This window comes from Dendrobates tinctorius, unplaced genomic scaffold (assembly GCF_039654945.1).
Source record: "Dendrobates tinctorius isolate UK_male_01 unplaced genomic scaffold, ASM3965494v1 ptg000011l, whole genome shotgun sequence".
NCBI lineage: Eukaryota > Metazoa > Chordata > Amphibia > Anura > Dendrobatidae > Dendrobates > Dendrobates tinctorius.
Genome location: NW_027361679.1, coordinates 127057034 through 127080506, shown reverse-complemented (window position 1 = coordinate 127080506; position 23473 = coordinate 127057034). Strand labels below are relative to the sequence as shown.

Below are 23473 nucleotides of genomic sequence, written 5' to 3'. Positions count from 1 at the left end.
TTTTCCACCGCTGGAGTGGTGCTTAAAGCACAAGTCCCCTTCCCTGGTCATATACTCATCCTCCGGTGTATTCACCATTTTCTGGCACCGCTCCAGTCCCTCGGCTCAATCTTGTGAGCGCAGCTTTGACTGGCCAGAAGTTAGAAGCTACGCTCACAAGATTGAGCTGCGGAGAAAACAAATGAAAATGCAGGAAGGTGAGTATCAGACAGTTGGTAGGTCTTGGATTTTAAGCGCCACTCCAGCAGTGAAATTAAAAAAAAAAAAAAAAAAAATGCTAGAGTGGTTGATTTAAATGTGATGCAGCTCATGGTTCCTATACTAATACTCATAAAAGACCCAGCTGGTAAGTATAAAAAGCCCCCACCCCAGACAGCAACTATTACATGTGATGGAGGACATAAAATCTAATAACAAAACAGTATAATAATCAGCCCCCCAGTGCCCTGTTACACCTCCCCTACTATTCTCTCACATTCAACCCCCAGTGCCCTGTCGCCCCTCCCCCACCCTCTCACAGTCACCTCACAGTGACCATGACATTCCTATCAATCTAAAATTTTATCCGCACTTACAGATGAAGTTTGCAGCAGGACCAGGAAGTAGGAGTGAAATGCTATGTGGGCACTAAGACCCAGCATGCCTGCCCTGAGCCAATCCGAGCTAGCATGGAGTGAAGAAAACTGCAACCTGGCAGAAGCTCCTCAGGTCAGACAGCACCGTACAGTGCAGGAGGGAGACTCTGCAACAGGCCACTCTGCAGAGTTTCCATCAGACAGAAGGCATTTTGCTGCTCTCCTCCTGTGCTATATTGTGCCTCAAAGAAGTGGCAGTCGCTCCTGGTGGTCCCCGGCCCCCTTTACCCCCCCCCCAGTAGCTAAGCTACTGGCAAAAGAGAATGGTTTAAAGTTGGAATAAACGCAGAGTAAGGGTCCCGTCACATTTAGCGATGCACCAGCGATCCTGACCACTATACGACCCAGTCAGGATCGCTGGTGCATCGCTAAATGGTAGCTAGTGAGCTGCCAAACAGGCAGATCTCACCAGCGAAGTAGCAGCGGTCGGCGGTCGTTACTTACCTGTCAGACGCGGAGATGAAGACGTCCTCCCGCCCGCGTCGCTCGTTGGCGCCAGCAGGAAGCGGCTGACGAGAAACGGTCCAGGACGTTCTCGCACGATCAGCAATAGCCAGCGGGGGAGCCGGTCGGAGGTAAGCATCACACATAGCGATATCGCTAGCAATATCGCTGCTGTGTCACAAAATCGGTGACGCTTTAGCGATAATACATTCACATGACAAGTAAATGTCCTATTAAGCAGGATAACACTTATCATGGACAAAGACTGTTTCAAGATTAAGGATGATGCCAAAGCAAACAAGGGAAGTATGTAACATCTTCATACTGCATAAAGCTAGATAGTATCCTAGACAAACCCTAATCACAAACTGTGCGGCACATTAAAGGCACAGCATGAAGACTATACAAGCACCCCATAGAGACATGGCATCTACACAGCCGGGTCTATAAAGTGAAATGTCCATCAGTCAACTGGTATCAGACTACTTGCATTATACCATCTAAGAATCAGGCCTCCAGCCTTTTTCATGCATGCCATCATTTTTTGGTCTCACATGATTTACTGTGCCAGAAGAGCTTGCATTGTAACACACATGATATATATTATACATTGCTTTTGGTGCAAATAAAAGTGACACCATACAGTTGTGGCCAGAAGTATTGACACCCCTGCAATTCTGTCAGCTAATACTCAGTTTCTTCCTGAAAATCATTGCAGGCACAAATTCTTTGGTATTATTATCTTCATTTAAATTTGTCTTAAATGAAAAAAAACAAAAAACACAAAAGAGAATGAAGCAAAAAGCAAAACATTGATCATTTCACACAAAAATGGGCCAGACAAAAGTATTGGCACCCTCAGCCTAATACTTGGTTGCACAACCTTTAGCCAAAATAACTGCGACCAACCGCTTCCGGTAACCATCAATGAGTTTCTTACAATGCTCTGCTGGAATTTTAGACCATTCTTCTTTGGCAAACTGCTCCAGGTCCCTGATATTTGAAGGGTGCCTTCTCCAAACTGCCATTCTTAGATCTCTCCACAGGTGTTCTATGGGATTCAGGTCTGGACTCATTGCTGGCCACCTTAGAAGTCTCCAGTGCTTTCTCTCAAACCATTTTCTAGTGCTTTTTGAAGTGTGTTTTGGGTCATTGTCCTGCTGGAAGACCCATGACCTCTGAGGGAGACCCAGCTTTCTCACACTGGGCCCTACATTATGCTGCAAAATTTGTTGGTAGTCTTCTGACTTAATAATGCCATGCACACGGTCAAGCAGTCCAGTGCCAGAGGCAGCAAAGTAACCCCCAAAACATCAGGGAACCTCCGCCATGTTTGACTGTAGGGACCGTGTTCTTTTCTTTCAATGCCTCTTTTTTTCTCCTGTAAACTCTATGTTGATGCCTTTGCCCAAAAAGCTCTACTTTTGTCTCATCTGACCAGAGAACATTCTTCCAAAACGTTTTAGGCTTTTTCAGGTAAGTTTTGGCAAACTCCAGCCTGGCTTTCTTATGTCTCGGGGTAAGAAGTGGGGTCTTCCTGGGTCTCCTACCACACAGTCCCTTTTCATTCAGACACCGACGGATAGTACGGGTTGACACTGTTGTACCCTCGGACTGCGGGGCAGCTTGAACTTGTTTGGATGTTAGTCGAGGTTCTTTATCCAACATCCGCACAATCTTGCGTTGAAATTTTTTGTCAATTTTTCTTTTCTGTCCACATCTAGGGAGGTTAGTCACAGTGCCATGGGCTTAAACTTCTTGATGACACTGCGCACGGTAGACACAGGAACATTCTGGTCTTTGGAGATGGACTTGTAGCCTTGAGATTGCTCATGCTTCCTCACAATTTGGTTTCTCAAGTCCTCAGACAGTTCTTTGGTCTTCTTTCTTTTCTCCATGCCCAATGTGGTACACACAAGGACACAGGACAGAGGTTGAGTCAACTTTAATCCATGTCAACTGGCTGCAAGTGTGATTTAGTTATTGCCAACACCTGTTAGGTGCCACAGGTAAGTTACAGGTGCTGTTAATTACACAAATTAGAGAAGCATCACATGATTTTTCGAACAGTGCCAATACTTTTGTCCACCCTCTTTTTTATGTTTGGTGTGGAATTATATCCAATTTGGCTTTAGGACAATTCTTTTTGTGGTTTTTCACTTAAGACAAATTAAATGAAGATAATAATACCAAAGAATTTGTGTTTGCAATCATTTTCATGAAGAAACTGAGTATTATCTGACAGAATTGCAGGGGTGTCAATACTTTTGGCCACAACTGTATGCACTGGAGAGACAACAGCAAGACAGCCCCCAGAAAGTAATATTGCAGGTGGAGGCCACAGACAATTCCTTTCTCCTTCCAGACTGATTCTTCTCTGGTTCTACATTTTGCTAGAGACCTTGTCCTTACTTGTAACATGAGGCAATGCCTGCAAGCCATTCAGGTTGCCTAGGTAGTCCAGCTCCTCCAGGATGGCACATTCATACATGTCATCACAAGAAGGTTTGATCTGTTTCCAAGCTCAGTCTCAAGAGGACAGAGCAGACAGCATGGACAGTTATTCAAAATGAGATAGACCAAGCTCCAGAAGGGCAACTGGACCTATATCTGCTACTTTATGTGAGGATAACTATTAGGAGTCTAACATAACCTCCAGTAGACTACGTGTGTATATTTTTCAGCAAACTGAGAGAAATAGATTCCTCGAGGGTGGCAGTAGACACTAAAGTCCTGTCGTGGGACCCATACTGATAACCAAGCAGTGTGCTCCAGAACACCAGAATTGTTAGGTCTACCATTGGCACTCCGTTACCTTAGTAAATGAAAGAAAGTGTACACTGGGCACATGTGACAGACATGGAAGTCTATAGACAGTATGCTGCAAATAATGGTGACTGCAACATAATCCAGCATGAGCTGTTTGGTGGTGGGTCAGTGATGGCCAGTAGTGGCATATCATTGGAAAGTCACACAAACCTTCATATGCACTTTGACTACTATTCCTTAGTAGGATTAAAGGGAGTCTGTCACCCCATTTTTGGCCTATAAGCTGCGGCCACAGCCATCAGGGGCTTATCTACAGCATTCTGTAATGCTGTAGATAAGCCCCCGATGTAACCTGAAAGATAAGAAAAAGAGTTTATTATACTCACCCTAGCGTTCGGTCCGATGGGTGTCGCTGTCCCGTCTGGTACCTCCCATCTTCATTCGATGATGTCCTCCTCCTTGCTTCTCCCTCGGCTCCTGCGCAGGCGTACTTTATCTGCCCTGTTGAGGGCAAAGTAAAGTACTGCAGTGCGCAGGTGCGAGACCTCTCTGACCTTTCCTGGCGCCTGCGCACTGCACTACTTTACTCTGTCCTCAACAGGGCAGATAAAGTACACCTGTGCAGGAGCCAAGGGAAGCAATGAGGAGGACATTATCATATGAAGATGGGAGATGCCAGTCCGGACCGCGACACCCACCGCACCCGACTCCGCCCCTGGGTGAGTATAATCTAACGTGTTTTTCTTATCTTTCAGATTTCATCGGGAGCTTATCTACAGCATTACAGAATGCTGTAGATAAGCCCCTGATGGCGGTGGCCGCAGCTTATAGGGCTAAAATGGGTGACAGATTCCCTTTAAATTCTCAGGCAATGACAGTCCTTAGTCTACGGCCACACTATCAGTATTTGTTCAGTATTTCTCAGCATTTGTAAGCCAAAACCAGGTGAGGAACAATCAGCAGACATGTTATAATAGAATCAAGTGCACCAATTCTGCATGCTTGACCCACTCCAGGTTTTGGCTTACAAATACCGATGTGAAATACTGACTTAATACTGACAGTGTGGCCGTATCCTTACACTGGTACTTTGGACCCTGGGACCCTTCTGGTGTATGCCAGCCCCAAGTGGTGAGGAGGTTTGGAGGCTGGTGTAGGCAGTTCCTGGATGTCAAACATTACAAACATTGACTAGCCCTCACGCTCCACAGATCGGAAACCACTGGCACATTATGCATCAGTTAAGCTGAGCCTGCCCAGTAGTGCCAAATAAAGTCCAGGAACTCACAGATGTCCCTATCCAGGTCTGGCAGGAGATCCTCCAGGGCATCATCTTGAGGTGTCTCATCAGGAGCATACCAAGACATTGAAAGGACCCCATACAAGCCAGACACATACACACTACTAAGTAACATTAGAAGTTGTCATGTTGAAATCATGCATACAAATTCAATATTTTCACTATGATTTTAGTTCACTTTGACATGCTAATGTTTCTCAAATTGTTCACTATATACTGATTAGCGATGATGCAGCCATTATTCCCCATGCTTGCAAGAGACGTAATAAAGGTACCCATATACACAAGTTATTTCCTGACATCTCCATCGACAAACACATTGCTCGGCCAAGCATTTATGTGTTTCGCGGAGAGAGGGGAGAACTCTGTACGCCTCTGGTGTCGGCTCATTTCAGCTGAAAACGAAAGGATTGGGTATTTAGATTTAGACTGCCCGGCCCGTCTCACATCTGTAGGGGTAAAGTCGGGAGCCCCTCATATTAGATGGCCAGCTCTTTCAGCCAGCTTTTGTCTAATGCGTAAAAGGGCCTTTATATCGTAAGAATACAACCAAGCTATAGAAGTTGGAGCAAATATACTTATCCTTCTACATAATAACCACGCTATGTCACAATCAACTTACTGGTGGTCTGTTCTGTGGAAACATCTTCACAGGAGGTAGTAGGATGTGTCGCAGAGTAAAATACGGACCTCTCCTACAAAAGAAAAGAAAGCAGATGAGACATACAGCGAATTAGACAACTCAACCAATCTGCATCAAACATTGCATATCGGAAGCGCCCCATTTACCTTAGGTTTTACACCGTGTTACAGCTCCCTAGCACTTACCATTCTCGAAATTCGCAAATTATATATCAGATTTAAGAGAATGATGACGGGTCAGGTAAATGGTGTAGAGGATCTGTGATATGTTATATTTAGTGATGAGCGAGCAACGATGCTACTCACTCATCAATAGTTATATTGATATCATTGTTTGGATATACACATGTGCTAATAAGGACCTGACCCTCAATAGAAAACAGCAGTTACCCAAGAGTTAATGCCACATAAGGCGGGCCCCACGTAGGAGAAGCAAAGTAGGACCAGGTAAGGCGGGCCCCACGTAGGAGAAGCAAAGTAGGACCAGGTAAGGCGGGCCCCACGTAGGAGAAGCAAAGTAGGACCAGGTAAGGCGGGCCCCACGTAGGAGAAGCAAAGTAGGACCAGGTAAGGCGGGCCCCACGTAGGAGAAGCAAAGTAGGACCAGGTAAGGCGGGCCCCACGTAGGAGAAGCAAAGTAGGACCAGGTAAGGCGGGCCCCACGTAGGAGAAGCAAAGTAGGACCAGGTAAGGCGGGCCCCACGTAGGAGAAGCAAAGTAGGACCAGGTAAGGCGGGCCCCACGTAGGAGAAGCAAAGTAGGACCAGGTAAGGCGGGCCCCACGTAGGAGAAGCAAAGTAGGACCAGGTAAGGCGGGCCCCACGTAGGAGAAGCAAAGTAGGACCAGGTAAGGCGGGCCCCACGTAGGAGAAGCAAAGTAGGACCAGGTAAGGCGGGCCCCACGTAGGAGAAGCAAAGTAGGACCAGGTAAGGCGGGCCCCACGTAGGAGAAGCAAAGTAGGACCAGGTAAGGCGGGCCCCACGTAGGAGAAGCAAAGTAGGACCAGGTAAGGCGGGCCCCACGTAGGAGAAGCAAAGTAGGACCAGGTAAGGCGGGCCCCACGTAGGAGAAGCAAAGTAGGACCAGGTAAGGCGGGCCCCACGTAGGAGAAGCAAAGTAGGACCAGGTAAGGCGGGCCCCACGTAGGAGAAGCAAAGTAGGACCAGGTAAGGCGGGCCCCACGTAGGAGAAGCAAAGTAGGACCAGGTAAGGCGGGCCCCACGTAGGAGAAGCAAAGTAGGACCAGGTAAGGCGGGCCCCACGTAGGAGAAGCAAAGTAGGACCAGGTAAGGCGGGCCCCACGTAGGAGAAGCAAAGTAGGACCAGGTAAGGCGGGCCCCACGTAGGAGAAGCAAAGTAGGACCAGGTAAGGCGGGCCCCACGTAGGAGAAGCAAAGTAGGACCAGGTAAGGCGGGCCCCACGTAGGAGAAGCAAAGTAGGACCAGGTAAGGCGGGCCCCACGTAGGAGAAGCAAAGTAGGACCAGGTAAGGCGGGCCCCACGTAGGAGAAGCAAAGTAGGACCAGGTAAGGCGGGCCCCACGTAGGAGAAGCAAAGTAGGACCAGGTAAGGCGGGCCCCACGTAGGAGAAGCAAAGTAGGACCAGGTAAGGCGGGCCCCACGTAGGAGAAGCAAAGTAGGACCAGGTAAGGCGGGCCCCACGTAGGAGAAGCAAAGTAGGACCAGGTAAGGCGGGCCCCACGTAGGAGAAGCAAAGTAGGACCAGGTAAGGCGGGCCCCACGTAGGAGAAGCAAAGTAGGACCAGGTAAGGCGGGCCCCACGTAGGAGAAGCAAAGTAGGACCAGGTAAGGCGGGCCCCACGTAGGAGAAGCAAAGTAGGACCAGGTAAGGCGGGCCCCACGTAGGAGAAGCAAAGTAGGACCAGGTAAGGCGGGCCCCACGTAGGAGAAGCAAAGTAGGACCAGGTAAGGCGGGCCCCACGTAGGAGAAGCAAAGTAGGACCAGGTAAGGCGGGCCCCACGTAGGAGAAGCAAAGTAGGACCAGGTAAGGCGGGCCCCACGTAGGAGAAGCAAAGTAGGACCAGGTAAGGCGGGCCCCACGTAGGAGAAGCAAAGTAGGACCAGGTAAGGCGGGCCCCACGTAGGAGAAGCAAAGTAGGACCAGGTAAGGCGGGCCCCACGTAGGAGAAGCAAAGTAGGACCAGGTAAGGCGGGCCCCACGTAGGAGAAGCAAAGTAGGACCAGGTAAGGCGGGCCCCACGTAGGAGAAGCAAAGTAGGACCAGGTAAGGCGGGCCCCACGTAGGAGAAGCAAAGTAGGACCAGGTAAGGCGGGCCCCACGTAGGAGAAGCAAAGTAGGACCAGGTAAGGCGGGCCCCACGTAGGAGAAGCAAAGTAGGACCAGGTAAGGCGGGCCCCACGTAGGAGAAGCAAAGTAGGACCAGGTAAGGGTGCCCCCACGTAGGAGAAGCAAAGTAGGACCAGGTAAGGCGGGCCTCACGTACGAGAAGCAAAGTAGGACCAGGTAAAGTGGGTGTCATGTATGTTAAGCAGGGCTGTGGAGTCAGTAAGCCAAATCTCCAACCCGACAGCCCTGCCTCGCTACTGAGCATGTACATACAGTGCAGCACAGATTCATCTCACCTAAAAGCCGTGATCCTCAGATCAGGAACAGAACAGACATTTATAGGACAGTTCAGAACTTTCCAAAATTATGGAAACATTTACAGCACATCCTGCACTGTACTACTGTACCCAATGTATTATAGATTTTAGGAGTCCGTCCATTATAGACAGACTCCGACTCCACAACCCTGATAAGTACAGTAGGATCAGGCTAGGTAGGTGACACGTATGATAAGTTGGAACAAGTAACATGGGTGCCACATAAATACCGTAAGTAAAATAGGATCAGGTAAAGCAGGCAAAACTTATGACAAGTACAGTAGAATCAGGTAAGGCAGGCATCAGGTATGACAACCAAAGTAGGATCAGGGAAGATGGACACCACAGACAGTGAATACGAAAAGTATTCAGACCCCTTTAAATTTTCCACTCTGTTTCATTGCAGCCATTTATTAAATTCAAAAAAGTTCATTTTTTTCTCATTAATGTACACTCTGCACCCCATCTTAACAGAAAAATAAACAAATGTAGAAATTTTGGCATATTTTTAAAAAGGGAAAACTGAAATATCGCATGGTCATAAGCATTCAGACCATTTGCTCAGACACTCATATTTAAGTCACATGCTGTCCATTTTCTTGTGATCCTCCTTGAGATGGTTCTACTCCTTCATTGGAGTCCAGCTGTGTTTAATTAAACTGATAGGACTTGATTTGGAAAGTTACACACCTGTCTATACAAGACCTCACAGTGCATGTCAGACCAAATCATGAGGTCAAAGGAACTGGCCAAGGAGAGCAGAGACAGAATTGTGGCCAAGCACAGATCTGGCCAAGGTTACAAAAGAATTTCTGCAGTACTCAAGGTTCCTAAGAGCACAGTGGCCTCCATAAAGGCCCCGTCACACTAAGCGATATCGCTAGCAATATCACTATAACGTCACTGGTTTTGTGACGCAACAGCGATATCGCTGTGTCTGATACTTACCTCCGACCACTCCACCACTGATCGCGCGAGAACAGCCTGGGCCGTTTCTCATCATCAGCTTCCTGCTGGGCTTCCTGTGGCGCCGACGCGAGGACGCGGGCAGGAGGACGTCAGGATCGCCGCGTCTGACAGGTAAGTAGCGACCCCTGCGATGTCGCTGGTGAGATCTGCCTGTGTGGCAGCTCACTAGGGACCACTTAGCGATGCACCAGCAATCCATATCCTTGTCGGGATCGCTGGTGCATCGCTAAGTGTGACAGTACCTTTACCCGTAAATGGAAGAAGTTTGGGACCACCAGAAGTCTTTCTAGACTTGGCTGTCCAGCCAAACTCAGCAATCGTGGGAGAAGAGCCTTGGTGAGAGAGGTAAAGAAGAACCAGGGCTGTGGAGTCGGTAAGCCAAACCTGCGACTCCGACTCAGACTCCTCAATTTCCCTTACACCGACTCCAACTCCGACTCCCACACATATTGCTTATATTTAAGTGAAAAATGTATTGTAGTACAATGTGAACCTCAGACATTTAATCATTTTTATGATCCAATAATCAAGATATTTAGATAGAACAGAATATATATTGGTGTACTACCCGGTTTTCATTCTTTTTGGTACAGATACGATATGGATAGACAGATATGGATAAATGGATATATAGAGCAGATTTCTAATCTTTTTTTGCTATTGAGTAACATTATCTATGAGCTCAAAAACCTTTCAGGTGATGCAGTTTTTTAAAAAGATGATCAACTTTTGCAGCTGAAAAACGTATCCTCAAAAAACACAGGAAAAACGCTGTGTGTGAATGTAGCCTTAGATGAGGAATATAACAGCCATTTATAGGACATTTCATAACTTTCCCAAACTCCTATGAAAAAATATTCAGCACATCCTGCATTGAATTACTGTACCCAATTTATTATATATTTTAGGAGTCGGAGTCGGTCCATTTTATACCGACTCCAACTCCGACTCCACCAAAATGAGCACCGACTCCACGACTCCGACTCCACAGCCCTGAGAAGAACCCCAAGATCATTGTGGCTAAACTCCACAGATGCAGTAGGGAGATGGGAGAAAGTTCCACAAAGTCAACTATCACTGCAGCCCTCCACCAGTCGGGCCTTTATGGCAGAGTGGTCCGACAGAAGCCTCTCCTCAGTGCAAGACATATGAAAGCCCGCATAGAGTTTACTGAAAAAACTGTATGTGTGGAGAAAGCCAGGCACTGCTCATCACCTGCCCAATACAATCCCAACAGTGAAACACTGTGGTGGCTGACTGGGTATGGTGGGTGCCACATGTTAGGCAAAGTAGGATCAGGTGAGGTGGGAGTTGCGTATGATCAGCACTGTAAGATAAGGTAAGGCAAGAGCCACATACAAGTACAGTAGCATCAGGTAAGGTGGGTGCCACAAATAAGTAAAACAGGATCAGATAAGGAGGCACCACATATAAGCATTTTAAAATCCGGTAAGGCAGGAACCACATTTGACATGGAAAATAGGTTTATGTAATGTCTCAAACAATGAGTATATCATTCAAGTCGAGTATTTTCATGTAAGGTAGGGATCACACATGGTAAGCCTGGAATTGTCATGTATGGTAGGGATCACACACAGTAAGCCTGGCATTGTCATGCATGGTAGGGATCACACATGGTAAGCCTGGCATTGTCATGCATGGTAGGGATCACACATGGTAAGCCTGGCATTGTCATGTAAGGTAGGGATCACACACGGTAAGCCTGGAATTGTCATCTAAGGTAGGGATAAACACGGTAAGCCTGGCATTGTCATGTAAGGTAGGGGTCACACATGGTAAGCCTGGCATTGTCATATAAGGTAGGGATCACGCATGGTAAGCATGGCATTATCATGTTAGGTAGGGATCACGCACGGTAAGCCTGGCATTGTCATGTATGGTAGGGATCACCCATGGTAAGCCTGGAATTGTCATGTAAGGTAGGGATAAACACGGTAAGCCAGGCATTGTCATGTAAGGTAGGGATCACACACGATAAGCCTGGCACTGTCATGTAAGGTAGGGATCACACATGATAAGCCTGGCACTGTCATGTAAGGTAGGGATCACACACGATAAGCCTGGCATTGTCATGTAAGGGAGGGATCACCTACAGTAAGCCAGGCATTGTCATGTAAGGCTACTTTTACGTTAGCGTTTTTTAGCACTGCGCTTTGTGCACAACAGAAACTCATGCAAAAAAAAAAAAAAAAAACACGCACAATAGAATCGTAAAGTTGGAAGGGACCTCCTGGGCCATCTGGTCCAACCCCCTGCTCAAAGCAGGATTCACTAAATCATCCCAGTCAGATGTCTGTCCAGCCTCTGTTTGAAGACTTCCATTGAAGGAGAACTCACCACTTCTCGTGGCAGCCTGTTCCACTCATTGATCACTCTGTCAAAAAGTTTTTTCTAATATCCAATCTGTGTCTCCTCCCATTCAGTTTCATCCCATTGCTTCTAGTCTTTCCTTGTGCAAATGAGAATAAAGTTGATCCTTCTACAATGTGACAGCCCTTTAGATATTTGTAGACAGCTATTAAGTCTCCTCTCAGTCTTCTCTTCTGCAAACTAAACATGCCAAAATCCTGCAACCTTTCCTCATAAGACAGGGTTTGCAGACCGGTCACCATACTGGTTGCTCTTTTCTGAACTTGCTCAAGTTTGTTGATGTCTTTTTTAAAATGTGGCGCCCAAAAATGGACACCGTATTCCCGATGAGGTCTGACCAAAGAGGAGTAGAGGGCAATAATGACTTCACGTGATCTAGACTGTATGCTTCTGTTAATACATCCTAGAATTGCATTTGCCTTTTTTGCTGCTGCATCACACTGTGGACTCATATTCAGTCTGTGATCTATTAGTATACCCAAGTCTTTTTCACATGTGCTGTCACTTAGCCCTATTCCTCCCATTCTGTATATGCTTTTTTCATTTTTATTGCCCAGATGTAGTACTTTGCATTTTTCCCTGTTAAAAACCATTCTGTTAGTTGCTGCCCACTTCTCCAGTTTATTTATCTTTTTGAATCCTCTCTCTCTCTTCTCTAGTATTAGCTATCCCTCCTAGCTTTGTGTCATCAGCAAATTTAATCAGTTTACCCTCAATTCCTTCATCTAAATCGTTGATAAAGATGTTGAACAATACAGGGCCCAGGACAGAGCTCTGAGGTACCCCACTTGAGACATTCTTCCAACTGGATGTGCAGCCATTTACGACCACTCTTTGGGTCCGATCACTAAGCCAGTTATGAATCCACCTAACAGTTGCCTTGTCCATTCCATACTTAGTCATTTTTTCAATAAGGATTGTATGAAATACTTTGTCAAGCAGTTTCTATCCATGTTAACTCTTAAAACGCATGCTGCGTCCCCATAGACTGATTTTTTGGCGCATTCTGTGAGCAAGCGTGCGCATGCGTTTTTTGACACAGGTTGGACGGACCAAAAATGCAACAGGTTGGGTCCGGCGCGCCAAGGCACACACTACAAGACGCATGCGCACGAAAACACATACAAACGCTACTAGACCATGCGCCCACCATGTTAAACATAGGGGCACATGGACGCGCATGATGCGCTGCGCTAAAAAACGCTAATGTGAAACCAGCCTAAGGTAGGGGTCACACACGGTAAGCCAGGCATTGTCATGTAAGGTAGGGATCGCACACGGTAAGCCTGGCATTGTCATGTAAGGTAGGGATCGCACACGGTAAGCCTGGCATTGTCATGTAAGGTAGGGATCGCACACGGTAAGCCTGGCATTGTCATGTAAGGTAGGAATCGCACACGGTAAGCCTGGCATTGTCATGTAAGGTAGGAATCGCACACGGTAAGCCTGGCATTGTCATGTAAGGTAGGAATCGCACACGGTAAGCCTGGCATTGTCATGTAAGGTAGGGATCGCACACGGTAAGCCTGGCATTGTCATGTAAGGTAGGGATCGCACACGGAAAGCCTAGTATTGTCATGTAAGGTAGGGATCGCACACGGTAAGCCTGGCATTGTCATGTAAGGTAAGGATCGCACACGGTAAGCCTGGCATTGTCATGTAAGGTAAGGATCGCACACGGTAAGCCTGGCATTGTCATGTAAGGTAGGGATCGCACACGGTAAGCCTGGCATTGTCATGTAAGGTAGGGATCGCACACAGTAAGCCTGGCATTGTCATGTAAGGTAGGGATCGCACACGGTAAGCCTGGCATTGTCATGTAAGGTAGGGATCGCACACGGTAAGCCTGGCATTGTCATGTAAGGTAGGGATCGCACACGGTAAGCCTGGCATTGTCATGTAAGGTAGGGATCGCAAACGGTAAGCCTGGCATTGTCATGTAAGGTAGGGATCGCACACGGTAAGCCTGGCATTGTCATGTAAGGTAGGGATCGCACACGGTAAGCCTGGCATTGTCATGTAAGGTAGGGATCGCACACGGTAAGCCTGGCATTGTCATGTAAGGTAGGGATCGCACACGGTAAGCCTGGCATTGTCATGTAAGGTAGGGATCGCACACGGTAAGCCTGGCATTGTCATGTAAGGTAAGGATCGCACACGGTAAGCCTGGCATTGTCATGCAAGGTAGGGATCGCACACGGTAAGCCTGGCATTGTCATGCATGGTAGGGATCGCACACGGTAAGCCTGGCATTGTCATGTAAGGTAGGGATCGCACACGGTAAGCCTGGCATTGTCATGTAAGGTAGGGATCGCACACGGTAAGCCTGGCATTGTCATGTAAGGTAGGGATCGCACACGGTAAGCCTGGCATTGTCATGTAAGGTAGGGATCGCACGCGGTAAGCCTGGCATTGTCATGTAAGGTAGGGATCGCATACGGTAAGCCTGGCATTGTCATGTAAGGTAGGGATCACAAACGGTAAGCCTGGCATTGTCATGTAAGGTAGGGATCACACACGGTAAGCCTGGCATTGTCATGTAAGGTAGGGATCACACACGGTAAGCCTGGCATTGTCATGTAAGGTAGGGATCACACACGGTAAGCCTGGCATTGTCATGTAAGGTAGGGATCACACACGGTAAGCCTGGCATTGTCATGTAAGGTAGGGATCGCACACGGTAAGCCTGGCATTGTCATGTAAGGTAGGGATCGCACGCGGTAAGCCTGGCATTGTCATGTAAGGTAGGGATCGCACGCGGTAAGCCTGGCATTGTCATGTAAGGTAGGGATCGCACGCGGTAAGCCTGGCATTGTCATGTAAGGTAGGGATCGCACGCGGTAAGCCTGGCATTGTCATGTAAGGTAGGGATCGCACACGGTAAGCCTGGCATTGTCATGTAAGGTAGGGATCGCACACGGTAAGCCTGGCATTGTCATGTAAGGTAGGGATCGCACATTATACAGTTGCCACATAGGAGTTGATCAGTAAACACATGTAGTTCGCACCCTATCTATAACAATACAGTCACATAACTGGGGACCCTCAATCACACCCACACTCATCAGTCTACGGCCCGGATGTGTCCCCCCTACTATGTGAAGCCCCAAACATGTGTTGTCCCTTCCTGGCCTCCCAGTCTCATCCCCAGATCCCCTCCCGGGGTGTATTGTGGCCTCTATGTCCCTCTTGCGACCACCATCTCAGACTCCTCTCCCCAAATTACCTCTCATCCCATACCCTGCGTCCTCCTCTCCAGCAGATCCCTCCCTCGACCACCACAGGCCTCTCTCTCCCTGTGTATCCCAGCCACACAGTAAGACCGCACACTCGCCCCCAAAAATCCCCGGTTCTCACCGGGCCCCGAGGTAGGAGGAGCCAGTGTCCGGTCGGGCCCAGTCTCCCGGTGCTCGTCGGTGCAGCCCCTCCCTCCAGCTCAATAAGCAGCCGCCAGCTCCACGTGGGTCCAGGCTCCTGCAGGCTGCCCAAGCCAGCTTCAACCAATCATCGCTCGTTTCGCCCCACGTGGGAATCGCTTGTTTTTATTCAATTGGCTGCTTGTAACGTGGCTGCCAATCAAGCGAACCACAGACTCCAAGCTGGTTAACCCTTGAGTCTCCAGACCTTATCGAATGGTGATTTGTTTTAACCCCTCACTGTTCTCGACCCTGTCGCTGGAGGCATTTATTAACAGAACCACCACAAACTGAGGGACAATGAGACTTACAGGAAGCCGACACTGAAGGGGCTACTTTGTCATGTGATCCCTATAATAATATCCACTGGATATTACAGAACGCAGTATTTCACTAAGCTGCAGGAGAGTGATAATTTATGATTCTCGAAATTTTGTATAATGTATAATTATTAGAAACTATACCTCATGTACTAGACGGACAGACAAGTGCTTCTCACAAAATTAGAATATCATCAAAAAGTAAATTTGTTTCAGTTCTACAATACAAAAAGTGAATCTCATATGATATATAAGTGTCTAATTCTGTCTGTCACGGAAATCCCGCGTCGCTGATTGGTCCCGGCCGGCCGCAACCAATCAGCGACAGGCGCAGTCCGGCTGCGAACTGGTGCGGCATTCGAATGACGCACGCCACCGCTACCGTCGGGAGATCTACGGCGCTAGCCACTGATCTCCCGACGGTTGCCGCGGGTCATCTCCTGCCGCACTGAGGTCAGCGGCGATGCAGCCGGGAGATGGCCGGCGCAGCGCTCAATGTGCGGATGGTACCCAGGGTCCAGAGGAGAGGAGACTCTCCTCCAGGCCCTGGGTACCATAAACCTGTAAAAAATTGAATAAAAATAAAAAATAGTGATATTCTCACCTTCCGACGGCCCCCGGACTCTTTCCCTCCTCTTACGACGCGCCCGGCATCTCCCGGTCCCAGTAATGCTTTGCGCGAAAGACCGCTGATGACGTCACGCTCTCTCGAGAGTGATGTCATCTCTGGTCCTTTGCGCTAAGCATTACTGGGACCGGAAAGATGCCGGGAGAGTGGAGAGGAGATTGGGGGCCGTCGGAAGGTGAGAATAACCTTTTTTTTTAAAAAAAATTTTTATTATTTTTTGCATTCTATCTTTTACTATTGATGCTGCATAGGCAGCATCAATAGTAAAATGTTGATCACAGTTGTCAAACACTATGCTTGACGAGTGTGACCAACCTGTCAGTCACATTCCAAGCGATGCTTCAAATCGCTTGGAATGTGCTTGAATTTCACACGCGAAAATCGCATGGAAAAACGCATATTGTCCGCAGAAAAACGCATGCGAATTCACATGCGTTTTTCCCGCTGTGGGAGTTGCGGAAATTTCCGCAGCATTTCTGTAACGTGGGCACATAGCCTCAGTGTGACACGCAGCAGCGACCAGGCCCCCGCTGTGAGATCGCCGATCGTGGTGGATCATCCTGGACCATCTTTTGAACATCTGTCTCCCGCTGGCCATATTCTAGAATACCCGATGCGTTAGAATTGGGCCACCATCTAGTATTATACAGAGTGATCTATTTCACGTTTATTTCTGTTAATATTAATGACTATGGCTTACAGCCAATGAAAACCCAAAAGCCATTATCTCAGTAACTTAGGATAATTAACAAAAACACCTGCAAAGGCTTCCAAAGCATTTAAAAAGGTCCCTAAGGCTGGTTTCACATTCGCGCTTTTTAAGCGCACGCACGGCCGGGGGTAGCTCCGCCCCCGAGCCGGCTCTCTGCCCGGCGTGCCCACCCCTTCCTTGTAGCGCCGCCTCCTAGCACACAGCGGCGCCTGCGATCGGCGCACCCTATCTTTAGCATAGGGTGCGCAGATCGTGCGCAGGCCGTGCGCTAGTTGCGCTTTGACCTGCGCTGCGCACTTTTGACGGTGCGCCGTGCACGCCAAAATCCGAAAAGTTGACGGCGCACCGTCAAAAGTGCGCAGCGCAGGTCAAAGCGCAACTAGCGCACGGCCTGCGCACGATCTGCGCACCCTATGCTAAAGATAGGGTGCGCCGATCGCAGGCGCCGCTGTGCGCTAGGAGGCGGCGCTACAAGGAAGGGGCGGGCACGCCGGGCAGAGAGCCGGCTCGGGGGCGGAGCTACCCCCGGCCGTGCGTGCGCTTAAAAAGCGCGATTGTGAAACCAGCCTAAGTCTGTTTCAGTAGTCTCCACAATCATGGGGAAGACTGCTGACGTGACAGATGTCCAGAAGGCAGTCACTGACACACTCCACAAGGAGGGTGAGCCACAAAAGGTCGTTGCTAAAGAAGCTGGCTGTTCACAGAGTGCTGTATCCAAGCATATTAATGGAAAGTTGAGTGGAAGGAAAAAGTGTGGTAGAAAAAGGTGCACAAGCAGCCGGGATAACCGCAGCATTGAAAGGATTGTTAAGAAAAGGCCATTCAAAAATTTGGGGGAGATTCACAAGGAGTGGACTGCTGCTGGAGTCATTGCTCCAGGGGCCACCACTCACAGACTTATCCAGAACATGGGCTACAAGTGTTACATTCCTTGTGTCAAGCCACTCATGACCAATAGACAACGCCAGAAGCGTCTTACCTGGGACAATAAGAAAAAGAACTGGACTGTTGCTCAGTGATCCAAGGTGTTGTTTTCAGGTGAATGTATAGATTGCATTTCATTTGGAAATTTGAGGCCGCTGGAGTGCATTGCAGTCACTTACAGTTCGGTCCATATATATTTGGACAGAGACAACACTTTTTTCTAATTTTGGTTCTAGACATTACCATAATGAATTTTAAAAACAATTCAGATGCAGTTGAAGTTCAGACTTTCAGCTTTCATTTGAGGGTATCCACATTAAAATTTGATGAAGGGTTTAGGAGTTTCAGCTCCTTAACATGTGCCACCCTGTTTTTAAAGGGACCAAAAGCAATTGGACAGATTAAATGATTGTAAATAAAATGTTCATTTCTAGTACTTGGTTGAAAACCCTTTGTTGGCAATGACTGCCTGAAGTCTTGAACTCATGGACATCACCAGACGCTGTGTTTCCTCCTTTTTGATGCTCTGCCAGGCCTTCACTGCGGTGGTTTTCAGTTGCTGTTTGTTTGTGGGCCTTTCTGTCTGAAGTTTAGTCTTTAACAAGTGAAATGCATGCTCAATTGGGTTGAGATCAGGTGACTGACTTGGCCATTCAAGAATATTCCACTTCTTTGCTTTAATAAACTCCTGGGTTGCTTTGGCTTTATGTTTTAGGTCATTGTCCATCTGTAGCATGAAACGACGACCAATCAGTTTGGCTGCATTTGGCTGGATCAAAATAGGTCGTCCTCCCAGGGCTGTGGGGTACTCGATACCGGGCCGGTCTCTCAGAGGGGATTGTCACAGCAGCAGTGACCCGGTCCGTGGCCCTGGGCGCCCATGTAAAAAGGGGTTGAGTTGGGAATAAAGTTTATAAGTGATTTGTGATGCCACCTGTGGTGTTCGGCAAGGGAGGTGTTAAGCCGACGCTGCAGACAGATCCTCTGGGACTGATGGTGTAGTGCAGCAATGATGTTGTAGCCCTCCACAGGTAGGGCTGTTGGTCCCAGGGCAGTGTAGCGGAATGTTTAGGAAGAGGGTGCAGTGTTTGGCACAGAGATGTAGCAGTGTTGAGGATGTTGCAGGAAGGAGGCAAGGACACAACAGGGTGCAGTTTCTTTACCTTTACTTGGCAAACGCAGTCCAGGGTCCTGATTACAGATGGCAAAGGAGCAGGCTAGCCTGGAAGCAACTCAGGGACCTCTCTATCAGATGGGTTGTGTAGTCTCCTTCCTAGCGCTGGCTTGAGGTACATGCAGTACAGTGTTACACTGAAGTTCCTCCTTCTTATCTTCTCTTAGAACTACCTCGTATGGCAGACAGCTGTAGCCCTCTAGCTCTCTTGGCTCACCCGTCGCTGTTGTGCCTCCGAGTCTTAGTTGGGAATAGAGCATTTATAGCTTCCTATTCCTCTGGTTTCTGTTGCAGGACCTTCAGGATCCATACAACCATGGAGACAAGGCTCCAGATCATGCGCTCTCACTGGGAGGGAGCTCTCTTTCCTCAGCTCAACCTCCAGCTTCTCTCCACATGTCTACACACGTGGCCCTCCTCACACTAACTGACTATTTCCCCTCCTGGCCCTCAGAGTGCGCTCCTCCCCCAATCCTGGTCCAGAGCTCCCTCTGCTGGCCTGGAGTGGGAACCATGTTGTATGAAAATGATTAATTACTAGAGAGACCCTTCCTTGCTTCCAAGCATGACATCACCCTCCCTGGAGGAAGGCAATGCCATTGTGGCGACCATACTCCTGGGGGCGCCACATTCCCCCCTTGTGCAAGTCAACACTCCTGGGCTGATAAAAGAAAACGTGAATAACATATAAACATGTAAACAGTATGAAGGTTACAAGATTTTGAAAAATGAAAATGTACAAAAACCAAAAGCTCGAAAAATAGTCCTATGATGATAAGTCCAAGCATCAATGTCCATGGTCCACTCCTGAGCAAATGGTGAACTATTTACAAGATTGGTGACCACACAAGTTATGTGGTACAATGTCCATAAAACAAAACTGGCAAATTCTGTCATGGTGAACTCAGGATTTGGATCAGATGGTGCAGGGGTTAATAGGGAGAGCCTCTCTATGTCGCCGGGGAGGGTTTTTATAGCTTCAGGTGAGCACCCCTCCCTGTCGGTTATACTCCTAACCTGAGTGTGCTCGACCCTGCATCGCTAGTGCCTCTCGCCTGTTCTTGTACGTTGATTGGTGTATGATATGTTTTGGACTTGGTTTACGTCTCCCGGTTTCTGATTTGGTACTGTTCTGCTCGACCCGTGTATGACCCTCTGCTTCCCCTGACTGCTCTCTATCATTCTGATTTTGTACTGCGTTGCCCGACCCGTGTCTGACCCTCTGCTTCACCCGACTATTCTCTGCCACTCTGATTCTGTACGGCGTTGCTAGATCTGTGTATGAACCCCTGCTTTGTTTGACTATCGCCTCTTCTCAGCCCCTGTGTGGTTTAGTCCCCTGACTATCACTGCTGCGTCCCGGGGGTAAGCCCCGCCCCTGCCTCTGACGCGCAGTCACATGGTGGAAGGTCCTGCGGGCACTGAGCGTCTCTCCATCGCTCCTCCTCCCCCGCAGGTCCTGTGTCCGGACTTCTGATCGCAGATACAGCGCCTCTGCCCATTCACCAGGAGTACCCTCCCCTGGAGTCTCAGCAGCTTCGGGGCCCGCTGACGCTCGCCTTTCACGCTACTCCCAACAACAACCACTGGTGAGCGTGACAAATTCAAAGGAAACTCTTACAGATTACCTGTAGGCACAAAACTTGAGAACAGTTACATATATACACAATTTCAACATTCACATAAACTTAGCTAGATACGATATCTGATGGGCGGTATACCTTGTGTAGTACGGGTAGACCTACGTAACATTGGTGTGACTGGGGATCATACTGGTTGTCTAGTGCTCACTACTGGTGTAGTTAAACTAGGTAGTATTCTCCTACTGACTCTTAGTCTCACCATGGGTATGACAGATTCACCATTGGCAGGGCGAGGGTTCTCTGGCTCCACTGCTGGTATGGCATCTGCTACCTGAACTTCTGGATTTTCAGAGTTCTCATAAGTCACTTCTTCTTGTACTACCAGTTGGGGAAATGTCAACACTAGCACCACTATAGCATCATTTACTTTAGTCCAATTTGCAGGGAATTCTCCAAGTATGGTGCTGACCTTTTCTTCTTCCACGGGTTGGATGTTATTTTGTTCTTCCGTTGTTTCTTTTAGCTGGTCAGGGCATAATTTCAAATGATCCCTTGATACTGCTGCTGAGGTTTCTCCTCCATCTTTACTAATAAGGCACACCTTGGTATTGTCAAAGTTTGAGGGTAGAATGGTGTAGGGTTCAGCTTCCCATTGATCATCCAGCTTATGCAGTCTTCTTTTCCTCTTGAGGACTTGTTCTCCTGGTGACAAGGGAACTGCAGGGGCATGCTGATTGTAATTCCTCTCTTGTTTTTGTCTGGCCTGAGCTAGACTATTTTCCACACACTCTTGTACTCTTCTGTACTGTTGCTGCCTCTCTGTATCCCAGTCAGAATCTGGTGATGTCACCTCAGGTGTAAGGACTCACTTATCCAAATCAATAAGCAGCTTACCAGGCCTTGCTCTCATTAGGTAGGCTGGAGTGCAGTTTGTGGAATTCACAGGAATGTGGTTGTAGAGGTCTACCAGATCTGGCAACTTTTCTGGCCACAGATTCCTCTCCTCCAAAGGCAAGGTCTTCAGCAGGTCGATCACCACCTGGTTCATCTTCTCACACATGCCATTGGTCTGTGGATGGTACGGGGTTGTCCTGATCTTCTCACAACCGTACAAGTTACATAATTCCTGGAACACTTCTGCCTCAAAAGCGGGACCTTGATCTGTAAGCACTCGCTCAGGATATCCATGTGGTCTACAGAAGTGCTGTTGAAAGGCTCTGGCTGCTGTCCTGGCTGTCTGATCTTTGACAGGCACAACTACCAGGAATCTTCAGTAGTGGTCCACGATGGTAAATGCATAGATGTAGCCTGAACGGCTTGGGACCAGCTTCACATGGTCTAGGGCGACCAACTCAAGTGGCTGTTTGGTTACTATTGGCTGCAGAGGAGCTCTCTGGCTGTTTCGATCCTTTCTGTGCAGGTTACATTGTCCACACTCCCGGCACCACTTTTCAATGGCTTTCCTCATACCAGCCCAATAGAATCTCTCCCAGAGCAATGCTTCCAACTTCTTCCATCTGAAGTGTCCAGCTCCATTGTGGTATGCTTCCAAGACCATTGATGCCTCTCTCTTTGGGACTATTACCTGCCAGACTAGCTCATGAGTGCAGGCATTGATACTCCTCCGACACAGCTTTCCTTCATAGATGAACAGCCGGCCTCTTTCCTTCCACAACTGCTGGGTTTCTTCAGGAGCATCTGACTCTGGGCGTGAGTCAGCTTGTGACAGTAGCTCCTTCACCAGGCGGACTGCAGGGTCACTATCCTGCGTTTCTGCCCAATCGTGATGGGGCAATGGATTTAGGGTGACCTCTTTCAAGCCAGACCGTCTGTTTCTCACTCCTTGAGCATGTTGGGCTGCAATTGGCCGGTGGAAGGGAGGTAACTCTACTTCTTCAAGAGCCTCAGGCTCTTCTCCTGCATCTGGCAGATTAGGCATTCTGGACAGCGCATCAGCATTGGCATTCTTGTTCCCTGCCCGGTACTTAATGGTAAACTCATAGTTAGACAGCCGAGCCATCCATCGCTGTTCCAGTGCACCTAGTTTTGCAGTGTCCAAGTGAGTCAACGGGTTGTTGTCCGTGAAGATGGTAAACTTTGCTGAAGCTAGGTAATGCCTGAATCGTACAGTCACAGCCCAGACTATGGCAAGGAACTCCAGCTTGAAGGAACTGTAGTTGTCTGGGTTCCTTTCAGTGGGACGGAGCTTCCTGCTGGGGTAGGAAATCACTCTTTCTTTGCCATTCTGTACCTGTGACAGTACTGCTCCCAGTTCCACGTTGCTGGCATCAGTATACAACACAAAGGGCTGGTCAAAATCTGGGTAGGCCAGTACTTCATCTCCTGTGACAGCCATCTTCAGTCGGGTGAAGGACCTCTCCAACTCCTCAGTCCATTCAAATATGGAATTCTTCTGTTTGGCTTTCTTGGACTGCCCCACCAGAAGATTTTGCATGGGAGTGGCTATTTCCGTGAAACCTTTGATGAACCTTCGGTAGTAGCCTACCATCCCGAGGAATTGGCATACTTCATGGAGGTTGCTGGGCTTCGGCCTGTCCCAGATGACTGACTTTGTCAGGATCTGGTGCCACACCTTCTGCACTCACTACATGACCGAGGTACTGTACCTTGGGCTTCAGGAGGTGGCATTTGGAAGGCTTCACCTTCAGGCCAAAGTTGGACAAGGCTTCAAACACCTCAGCCAGGTGCTCCAGATGGTCTTCATAAGTCTTGGAGAAAGCAATGACATCATCAAGGTACAACAGGACTGTCTCAAAGTTCATGTGTCCCAGGCAGCACTCCATCAGCCGTTGAAATGTTCCTGGGGCAGTGCAGAGCCCGAATGGCATATAGTTGAACTCACAGAGACCCATTGGGGTGGTAAATGCTGTTTTCACCTTGTCTGCCTCTGCTACGGGAACCTGCCAATACCCACTAGT

At 48.3% G+C, this 23473-nt stretch overlaps 1 protein-coding gene across 2 annotated transcripts in view; it reads right to left on the bottom strand.

Annotated features, from left to right (window-relative positions):
• Positions 1-15293, bottom strand: part of TLE2 (TLE family member 2, transcriptional corepressor) — a 64047-nt gene extending 48754 nt beyond the window's left edge. Inside the window, exons 1-2 of one of the 2 annotated variants that reach the window (XM_073547453.1) lie at positions 15135-15293; positions 5771-5843 (exon numbers count right to left, since the gene is read on the bottom strand). In XM_073547453.1, coding sequence (XP_073403554.1) covers positions 5771-5794 — 24 coding nt within the window. In that variant the 5' untranslated portion in view covers positions 5795-5843; positions 15135-15293. Of the gene's footprint in view, positions 1-5770; positions 5844-15003; positions 15114-15134 lie in introns of those variants that run through there. The other variant, XM_073547445.1, reaches the window with a different exon arrangement.
• Between the last annotated feature and the right edge of the window lie 8180 nt (positions 15294-23473).